General features: G+C 41.6%; 1 protein-coding gene across 1 annotated transcript in view; it reads right to left on the bottom strand.

The window, feature by feature from the left end:
* Window positions 1–7,030: 7,030 nt before the first annotated feature.
* Window positions 7,031–11,389, bottom strand: part of adgrb3 (adhesion G protein-coupled receptor B3) — an 868,080-nt gene continuing 863,721 nt past the window's right edge. Inside the window, exons 32-33 of the mRNA XM_039737721.1 lie at window positions 8,933–8,986; window positions 7,031–8,468 (exon numbers count right to left, since the gene is read on the bottom strand). Coding sequence (XP_039593655.1) covers window positions 8,280–8,468; window positions 8,933–8,986 — 243 coding nt within the window. The 3' untranslated portion in view covers window positions 7,031–8,279. The remainder of the gene's footprint in view (window positions 8,469–8,932; window positions 8,987–11,389) is intronic.

Genomic DNA, 11,389 nt, shown 5'->3' with positions numbered 1-11,389 from the left:
ATAGATAGATAAATAGATTATAGATAAATATGAAAGGCACTATATGATAGATAGATAAATAGATTATAGATAGATATGAAAGGCACTATATGATAGATAAATAGATAGATATGAAAGGCACTATATGATAGATAAACAGATAGATAGATTAAAGGCACTATATGATAGATAAATAGATAGATAGATTAAAGGCACTATATGATAGATAAATAGATATGAAAGGCACTATATGATAGATAGATAAATAGATTATAGATAGATATGAAAGGCACTATATGATAGATAGATAAATAGATTATAGATAGATATGAAAGGCACTATATGATAGATAGATAAATAGATTATAGATAGATATGAAAGGCACTATATGATAGATAGATAGATAGATAGATAGATAGATAGATAGATAGATAGAGTGGGATGCAAAAGTTTGGGCAACCTTGTTAATAGTCATTATTTTCCTGTATAAATCGTTGGTTGTTACAATAAAAAATGTCCGTTAAATATGTCATATAGGAGACACACAGTGATATTTGAGAAGTGAAATGAAGTTTATTGGATTTACAGAAAGTGTGCAATAATTGTTCAAACAAAATCAGGCATTTTTTATCGTAACAACCAACGATTTATACAGGAAAATAATGACTATTAACAAGGTTGCCCAAACTTTTGCATCCCACTGTAGATAGATATGAAAGGCACTATATGATAGATAAAAGGCACTATATGATTGATAGATAGATACAGTGCACCCAGAAAGTATTCACAGCGCATCACTTTTTCCACATTTTGTTATGTTACAGCCTTATTCCAAATTGGATTAAATTAATTTTTTTCCTCAGAATTCTACACACAACACCCCATAATGACAACATGAAAAAAGTTTACTTGAGGTTTTTGCAAATTTATTAAAATAAAAAAACTGAGAAAGCACATGTACATAAGTATTCACAGCCTTTGCCATGAAGCTCCAAATTGAGCTCAGGTGCATCCTGTTTCCCCTGATCATCCTTGAGATGTTTCTGCAGCTTCATTGGAGTCCACCTGTGGTAAATTCAGTTGATGTGACATGATTTGGAAAGGCACACACCTGTCTATAGAAGGTCCCACAGTTGACAGTTCATGTCAGAGCACAAACCAAGCATGAAGTCAAAGGAATTGTCTGTTGACCTCCGACACTGGATTGTCTCGAGGCACAAATCTGGGGAAGGTTACAGAAAAATGTCTGCTGCTGTGAAGGTCCCAATGAGCACAGTGGCCTCCATCATCCGTATATGGAAGAAGCTGGAAACCACCAGGACTCTTCCTAGAGCTGGCCGGCCATCTAAACTGAACGATCGGGGGAGAAGGGCCTTAGTCAGGGAGGTGACCAAGAACCCGATGGTCACTCTGTCAGAGCTCCAGAGGTCCTCTGTGGAGAGAGGAGAACCTTCCAGAAGGACAACCATCTCTGCAGCAATCCACCAATCAGGTCTGTATGGTAGAGTGGCCAGACAGAAGCCACTCCTTAGTAAAAGGCACATGGCAGCCCGCCTGGAGTTTGCCAAAAGGCACCTGAAGGACTCTCAGACCATGAGAAACAAAATTCTCTGGTCTGATGAGACAAAGATTGAACTCTTTGGTGTGAATGCCAGGCGTCACGTTTGGAGGAAACCAGGCACCGCTCATCACCAGGCCAATACCATCCCTACAGTGAAGCATGGTGGTGGCAGCATCATGCTGTGGGGATGGAACTGGGAGACTAGTCAGGATAAAGGGAAAGATGACTGCAGCAATGTACAGAGACATCCTGGATGAAAACCTGCTCCAGAGTGCTCTTGACCTCAGACTGGGGCGACGGTTCATCTTTCAGCAGGACAACGACCCTAAGCACACAGCCAAGATATCAAAGGAGTGGCTTCAGGACAACTCTGTGAATGTCCTTGAGTGGCCCAGACTTGAATCTGACTGAACATCTCTAGAGGATCTTAAAATGGCTGTGCACCGACGCTTCCCATCCAACCTGATGGAGCTTGAGAGGTGCTGCAAAGAGGAATGGGAGAAACTGGCCAAGGATAGGTGTGCCAAGCTTGTGGCATCATATTCAAAAAGACTTGAGGCTGTAATTGCTGCCAAAGGTGCATCGACAAAGTATTGAGCAAAGACTGTAAATACTTATGTATGTGGGATTTCTCAGTTTGTATATTTTTAATAAATTTGCAAAAACCTCAAGTAAACTTATTTCACGTTGTCATTATGGGGTGTTGTGTGTAGAATTCTGAGGGAAAAATGTAATCCATTTTGGAATAAAGCTGTAACATAACAAAATGTGGAAAAAGTGATGCGCTGTGAATACTTTCCGGATGTTCTGTATGAAAGGCACTATATAATACACAGACAGATAGATACTGTAGATATGAAAGGCACTATACCATAAATAGATAAATAGATGTGAAAGTCACTATATAATAAATAGACATGAAAAGCACTATATCAAATATAGATAGATGTGAAAGGCAGTTTATAATAGATAGATATGAAAGGCACTATATAATAAATAGATACTGTAAATATGAAAGGCACTTTACCATAGATAGATAGATAGATGGGGAAGGCACTATATAATAGACAGATAGATGCGTGTAGATCCCCTAAAATGAATGTCTGTAATGTGCACTTGGACCACAATGTCTGAACTGTTGGCTTTGTCGTTTTAAAGTGTGAAGCAAACCGATGAATCACAGAATTACTTTTCTTTGTCCCAATCATTATGGAGGGCCCCGTCTAATATGATGAAGTTCTCATTTTAATGAAGCACTTGTTTTACTTCCTGATTCTGTGCCTTAGAAGATGTCGTGATTTGTAAAGTTTATTGTGACCCCCACCAATGGGGCTTAATCACTGGAATGCACTGATGGCCCCCCGAGTGTCACATGTGAAGACGATAAACCATATTTCAATAAAATGAAAGACGATGCCAATAACTGGGTGGAGGATTAGCAGTAAGGAGCCGCGTTTGAAAAGACAGCAACATGGCAATTGGCATAATGAATATGAATGGGCATGACCTAACAAAGTGGGCACGACTGAACCAAGTGCCGCTATGAGCTGTCCATTAGCACAGCAGGTGTTTGTTACGCTCTGTTTGAAAATGGCAGCCTTCTCAGCGGACACAGCCCAGCTGTTTATTAGTTTTTAACAAATCGTCTAAACCAGGGGTGTTCGACTCCGGTGCTGGTGGGCCGCAGTGGCTGCAGGTTTTCATTCTAACTCTCTTCTTAATCAGTGAGCCGTTGTTGCTGCTGATTCACTTCTTTTGCCTTAGCTGTAATTGAGGTGACTCAGAATTTAACCAAATAAGTAGGAATTGGATCCAGCTGACAATAAGAGGGCTTGGATGTTCTAATAATACCAATTATTTCCTCCATAGTTGAGAGTTTAAAAGCTGGTAAGAAAAGAAGAAGGGGGATCATAACGTACTTCATGTATGGAATTTCCATAACTAGTCAGCTGCTGGTGGATATTTCTAATTTTCATATTAAAAATCAAGGGATGTTAAGCTCAGACTTTATGAGAGACACAAGTGGGACCACATCTGGAGGGTTGTGTGCCGTTCTGGGGTCTCGTTTGTAGAACTTGGTGTGGATTTGGCTGTAAAAATACAGTATGCGCATGTTAGAAAAACAGGAAAAGGCATTCGCTAAAGAAATATCTGATTTGTAAAACCCGCCGTACGCACATTTCTACGCACTCGACCTTTCTAAATCACAATCATCTTGTGAATGCACCTCGATGCTAATCATCCTCTCCCCACCGTAGCGAGACCCCATCACCGTCATTTAAGAGCATCTGGCTGGGCTCCTCAACTGAGAGGGCATGTGTGGCATTATAGTGCCTCTCCTCTACATTCTGGGGGATTCCGGGAAAGGAGCAAGGTGCCAGCGTCTGAGCGGGTAGCCCACTATTCTCTGGCACGTGATCGCTTATGTAATGAATGTTAAAAAACTCGCTGAGGGTCCAAACAGGTACTCTTACCCACAAGATGGCCACCATCAGAATAAACAAATCCTGGGCAGACTCGGGCCACCACGCAGTGAAGTTTAACAGTTTGGTGGCATGTCGTTGAGCTGCATTTCCCTGCTCGATTGACGGTGCCGTTGTTTCCCAGTCTTTCCGACACGCTGCATGCGGGTGGATCAGAGTTGCCGTAAATTTTCACAAGTTCACCCTTAAAATTGTAAGGATTGCACGGAGAGTCGGTCCGCATGTTTCAAGCCTTCCATTGTGCGGCTCTCACTTCGGTCCCGTCTTCATTTTCATAATAATCTTCAGACACGCCACCGGCCACTTTATTAGGTACACCTCGCTACGACTGGCTTGGACCCCCTTTTGCCTTCAGAACTGCTGTTGATTCTCCAGGGCATTGACTTAAACAAGGTGCTGGAAATGTTCCTCAAGGATTGTGGTCATCCATATTGACATGATGGCATCACTCAGTTGCTGTAGATTTGTCGGCCGAACATCCATGATGAGGATCTCCTGTTCCTCTACATCCCAAAGGTGCTCTACTGGATTGAGATCTCCTGACTGTGGAGGCCACTGGAGTGCAGTAACCTCCTTGTCCTGTTCAAGAAACCAGTTGGAGATGATCTGAGCTTTGTGACATGGCGTGTTATCCTGCTGGAAGGAGCCATCAGAAGATCATAAAGGGATGGACGTGGTCAGCCAACAATACTTAGGTAGGCTGTGGCATTTAAACGATGCTCAGTTGGTACTAAGGGGTCCAAAGTGTGCCAAGAAAATATCCCACACACCATCACACCACCACAAGCAGACTGATCTATTGATAGAAGGCAGAATGGATCATCCCTGCTTTCATGTTGCTGATGTTCAAATTCTGAGCCCACCATCTGAATATGGCAGCAGAAATTGAGACTCATCAGACCTGGTGATGTTTCTCCAATCTTCTGTTGTCCAATTCTGGTGAGTCCATAGCCTCAGTTGCCTGTTCTTAGCTGACAAGAGTGGCACCCGGTGGGGTCTGCTGCTGCTGTAGCCCTCCTGCTTTATGTTGTGTGGTCAGAGATGCTCTTCTTGTTTTGAGTTCCTGTTCCGATCCTCCAAACCCATCCAAACCCCCCATCTCCTCCATCCAACCCCCCCAAACCCATCTGAAGCCCCCCTCAACCACCCATATCTGATCATTCAAACCCATCTGAACCCCCCACCCTACTCCATCTGACCCCCACACCCATCCGACCCCTCCTTAACCCCCATATCCGACCCCCAAACCAACCTGAAGCCCCCCTCAACCGCCCATATCCGATCATTCAAACCCATCTGAACCCCCCACCCTACTCCATCTGACCCCCAAACCCATCCGAAGCCCCCCTCAACCCCCATAACCTATCCTCCAAACCCATCTGAACCCCCCCACACCCATCCAAAATCCCCCTCAATCCCAAGAGTGCTGTCCTCTCATCCCACATAAACTGGACTGGTTCCCTGCATTCTTCTGTGTTTGGGGGTCCGGGTACCTACCTGTCTGCTTCGGCGATGTCGTTTAACGACTTGTTCTCGCGCGTCTCCACTTTCTGATTGTATTCCACATGTTTTCGGAGTTTTGCGCTGTCACACGTTTTAAATTTCAATGAGGGCAGTTAAGCTAATCAAAGCGCCTTTCCATAGGCACTGGAACACCAACTTATACGTTTACGGCTACGGGTATCAAAAGTGTATAGTCAATAGAATTTGCCGGAACCCTTTTTCTTCCTCATCGAATCAATACTTTGGTATCCATGGGCTTTTTTATGAACGAAACCAGCGCAGATGACGGGAGTTGAGTGGATCCTAAAGGGACTTCCAGCACAAATCGCTGATTCAAGGAACCCGTAAATCCCAAGGCTGCTGTCTTTTGTCATCCTGAACGGATTCCTGAGAAGCAAACCCTTTTGATTCAGACCTAAATTAGCAAACACTTTAAAACGTGTTTTTCTATACATACAGAAATCTGAGAGGGTTGGAAGGAATCAATTTTAATAGATTAAAAAAATAATAATAATTAAATACAACTACTTATCATTCCAGTCAGCAAACATCAAAGAAATAGAATCATTTATTGAGGTTAAAGCTGGTTTTACAATGTACCATATGACTGTAAATGGCTGCTAAATACCTTAGCTCAATGTCTACACCTTTGCCCATCCTCATGGCAGGTATGGCACCTAAAAGAAGAAGAAACAGACCCACCGGCTTGGGACGCCATACACAGCAGTAACAGAACAGCAGCTTCAAATATCGGCTGACATTCACTTTGGCTGCTTACATGTTTGACAGTCTTGGCACCGTGCACAGCACCACCCTCACACAGTCTAGTATACAAAAGTAAGAATGAAGAAGAAGAAGAAGAAGAGGACGCTAAACAACGAAAAGGTGATACAGTCAAATCAGCAGGGGACATGGAAAAAAAACAAGATGGCAGCTGTGGGGCAGGGACGACACTGGAGAAGGTGCAGGTTCAACACTTGTAGTTCTCATGTGCTGCCCACAAGTCATTTAACAGCAGCAGAGGAAGAGGAGAAGAAGGGGAAGAAAGAGGAGAAGATGAAGAAGAAGAAAAAGGAAGAGGAGAAGTAGAAGATGAAGAGGAGGAGATGAAGGAGAAGAATAAAAAGGAAGAGAAGTAGAAGATAACGATGAAGAAGGAGAAGGAAGAGAAGTAGAAGATGAAGAGGAGGAGATGAAGGACAAGAAGAAAAAGGAAGAGAAGTAGAACATGATGATGAAGAAGAAGGAAGAGGAGAGGTAGAAGATGAAGAAGAAGAAAGAGGAGGAGGAGGATCAGAAGAAGGAGAAGAAGAAGAAAAACAGGGAGAAGAAGAAAGATGAGGAGAAGGAGCAGAAGGAGAAGATGAAGGAGGAGGAGGTGGAAAACAAAATGGCCATGTCCCTTTTCAGCTGTCGGTAAGTGAAGTAGTCGACCAAATAAAAATGAAAACATCTGACGTGAGGCTCATTTCATTCTGTCACCCTCTCCATTAGCCACATTTTATTTTTTTGTCTGCACACCTGGGGGTCTCCTCACACCCAAGCCGTCAGTCTCTTCTCCCATAAGCGGCGGAGACGGAGTTAATATTTTGTAATGCACAAATTCTTGGACAGAACTTATTATTATTATTGTTATCATTTTTTCTCTTCAAGAAAATCGACTGGAAATCTTGTCTATAAAAATAACATTGTCATATTGTATACCATATACCTGATGCGTTACTTTTGCTAGTCAATATATAAGTCTTTATATAAAAAAAGACAAATGAACAAAATACATAGCATCATATGGCGAACCAAAAATTTAAGTATGAAGCAAATGTAATAATAAATTGTAGAATTCCATAGAATTCTTTTGTTACAGTACCCTGGGATACACAAGATTTATGGCCAAAAGATCATCACAGCCAAAGATACTAAGCTTAGTATTGAGTGACAAATCCTCTCAAGCAGTAAGAACATAACTTTCTCTTTATTTACATTCCTTTTTTTTTGTTCCAGTGTTAACATTTTCTGTCTTAAATTTACCTAAAATAAAGGGCACAGGTAAAACATATATGTAGACAAAAGTTTATTTACACCCATACAACATTTTAAATATATCATACAGGGGCTGCAGTCTGGAAAGCCAATTCAAGCTTTCATGTGAAAGCTGCAGTAATAAAGATGTGAAATATATTATTCATATAAAAGTGAGTATTACCTTTATTGCATTTAAAGCAATGAAGAATGTAGCTCAACAAACATTCATTTAAATGACAGAAAAAACGTTTGCTTTTTTCTTCTTTTTTTATATTATAAAGTAAAAAGTGTAGTAATGGCCAAACAGACTGTTATAAACTTTAAAAACCTGCATAAATATATACATTGTGCTTCAGGGTGAAGTCTCGTTCGGAGCTCGACCCAATGAAGCGATCACAACGTGTACAGTTGCTTGAGGTTTTCTCTAGAAGGATCATCTGACCAATTCATTCCACTGGTACTTGAACACATGATGGCAATTATTGGACACCTGGTAGTCCCACTAAGAACACTGGTGAGAATACGGAAAAAAAAAAACCCCAAAAACACTGACATGAATTTATTGGCACATCGTTTTTTTTTTTCCCTGCCACACTCAAAAGTCCATATAGTTATGCCAGGCAGCAAGAAAAATCTTTCGTATTGTCAGTGCAAATAAAAAAAAAAAAAAAAAAGAAAAGAAAGAAAGGAAGAAAAAAGAAGAAGAAGAAGATTGTTCTTTTCTGTTTTATTTAAACCTCAGTTTGAAAGTCGCCTTCCTGGACGTCTAAAGGTAAGCTGACACACTTTTCCCATTCTGCTGCTGTCATTTCTAACGTATCCTTTACATCCGTCTCTAATACATTCATTGTTGGGTAATTCTGATATTCGCAGGGGGTGCTGAAACTGTCCCAGGGGTGCTTGTTTGTCACTGCTTTATCCTGTAGGGGGAGGAAGAAGAAGAGGTGGGAGAGGAAGAAAAAAAAAAGAAAACAAAAAAAGAAAAGCAAGTATGAATCGGAAAGTCTCCGGGCACCGGCGTCCTTTGGCGAGATCGAAATCGAGGCCCCCGCCACTTCTTTTATTCCATTTTATTCTCACACTTGGTTGGACGTACTTCACAATGTGATTATTATGCAATTTCATATTTTTTGGTTTTGTTTTGTTTAGCTCTTTTCAAAAAAATTAATTGTAAGAATATTGACACAGAGTTTCGTCTTGAAACAAGCCAACTCGCTTGACGACACATTCAACTGATTTTATTTTTTTGCTTTGTTTGCACAGAGTTATTACCAAGTGTCAGAATCAGTAATACTTTCAATGAAAATACGATGGAATTGCATATGAAAATGACTGAGTGCAGTGCAGGAAAGTAAAAGAAAACAATAACTTTAAAATGACTTACACTTAGATGCCCTCGCCTATGCCCAGAAGAAGAGAGGGTCCATGATTTTCCACACTTTAAAAGGAATTATAATATGAATAGTCAGCAAAATAAAAAAGGAATGTGTGTATCTGTGTTAGTGTAGTTCTACAACTATCAATACTGCTGTCACACAGTGCTTACACCATAAGTCAACCATCAACTAGAAATGCTTGGCATGCCAAAGGGCCCTGGAAGGCGATGCTGCATACATCTAACACAGTGATTATGGGGGTGTTACAGTGGGCACTGACCATGTCGGGCACAAGTAACACCCAGGAAGGTTGCAAAAACTGGTTACAGTCTGCAGAGCAAAGGACACAGCAAAGTAGATGAGACCCTATTGATGGAAATGGGGCCAAATACAGCTTGGGGTGGGCAATGTCGGTCCTGGAGGGCTGCAGATTTTCATGCCAACCCATTTCTTAATCGGTGACCTGTTTCTGCTGCTAATTAACTTCTCTGGCCTTATTTGTAATTGACTTCCTATTTAAGACGCAGACCCCTTAAACTCAGGGGTGGGCAATGTCAGTCCTGGAGGGCCGCAGTGGCTGCAGGTTTTCATTCCAACCCAATTGCTTAATTAGTAACTCGGACCTTATTTTTAAATTTGATGGCTTGTTAGTCTGCAATGTTACGTTCTTATAGTGTAGATTTCGTTCCTTTTCAAGGATATCCTCCAAATGATTTGCAGCCTAAAACGGATCATTTTCAGTCTGTCACCTTTTTCTCTTCAGTGTTTTATTAAACCAGAACACACACGGGTGTGAATGGAAATAAGTGAGATGAAGAACTGCTGGATTGTTTGTCATTTGCAGCTAATAAGAAGCCATTAAAAGTACAGCATGGAGCTGTTTAGGACCAAAGTAAGAAATTAATTTGAGGGGGGGGGGTAACCTTACCTTAACAAGCGAGACCACTAAAATGAGGCAGAAAAATGTCACCTGAGCAATATGTGCTTCATCTATCAGCAACTTCTCTTTGGGAAATCGGATTGGAGCAAAAACTTGCAGCCACTGCGGCCCTCCAGGACCAACATTGCTCACCTCCTGGCTTAGAGCATCTCATAGGAGGTAAAAGGGTGTAGAAAAAATGAAAAGAAGAATCAAAAAGGATTTAAAATGTTACCGTCAAATAATAACATAGCTCGGTTATACCCTATATTGGTTAGAGAGTCCAACTCCAATCCTGGCTCAAATTGAAGAAATCACCAGGACCACTTAACATTTATATATCCGAGGGTTTAAGGAAGTTGGTGAGTGTATATTTTGGTCGTGTGTAACTCTGGTCCTGCAGGTTTTCATTCTAACCCTTTTCTTAATCGGTGATCTGTTTCTGCTGCTAATTAGCCTCTCTGGCTGTAATTGTAATTGACTTGCTATTTAAGACACAGACCCCTTAAACTCAGGGGTGGGCAATGCCAATCCTGGAGAGCCGCCTTGGCTGCAGGCTTTCGTTCCAACACAATTGCTTAATTAGAAACCAATCCTTGCCAATCTCAGACCGTATTCATTTTTATGGATTGTTATCTGCAATGTTAGGTTTTTACCTTTCCAAGGATATCATCCAAATGGTTTGAAGCGGATCACTTTCAGCCTGTCACCTTTTTCTCTTCAGGGTTTTATTAAACCGAATAATGCACGATGGATCCACACACGGGTTAGAGATGGGAAAAATGATACCGAAGCGTCGAAGCTTGTGTCAGTCAATCTGAAGCGCAGTGAGTCGAATCACTGTGCCGGAGCTTGTGTCAAGACACCGCTGTCACGTGACCCGTGACTTTTGAAGCTGCGAACGTCATCAGTGCTTCACAGCGAGCTTTACTGGTTTGACAGCGTTTCATTGGTTTGACAGGTTTAACAGGTAGCCTATATAAAACGCATCAATCTCATTCAACAATGTTGGTTCGTGAGGAGAGGGAGAGTTTTGGAGAGCTTTGGTGACGGATCGCGACTAACAGCGGAAAGCGGCGTTCAAAAGTTAAATAGTATAAATGGACAAGGACCTTAGCAGAATAAAATGAACATCGACTGTTCTGACCTTTTACTGGTGACGTGAGACTGAAACACTGAGTGTTGCTGCTTCACTTGTGCTCTTGAGAGCTCGCCTTGACCTCAGTTAACCACCAGATGTCGCTGTTCACACCGGGGCTGAGACTTCAAAGCTTTGAATCTTTTTTCGGCACAAATAGAAAGAAAGCCTCAAAGCTTCACGAGACTTCATCTTCCCATCACTGACACAGGTGTAAATGGAAACAAGTTAGGTGGAGAACTGCTGGCTCCTTTGTCATTTGCATCTTATTGCTGATAAGGAGCCATTAAAAACACTAAATGGACCTGTTTAACAATAAAATAAGCAATAAAGGGTGGGTAAACTTAACAAGTGAGACCACCGCAATGGAGCATCGAAATGTCACTTGAGCAATAATTGCTTCATCAG

The sequence above is a fragment of the Polypterus senegalus genome, chromosome 16 (assembly GCF_016835505.1).
Source record: "Polypterus senegalus isolate Bchr_013 chromosome 16, ASM1683550v1, whole genome shotgun sequence".
Classification (NCBI taxonomy): domain Eukaryota; kingdom Metazoa; phylum Chordata; class Cladistia; order Polypteriformes; family Polypteridae; genus Polypterus; species Polypterus senegalus.
The sequence above is the reverse complement of the archived record's forward strand: the minus strand, read 5'-3'. Positions and strand labels throughout refer to the sequence as shown.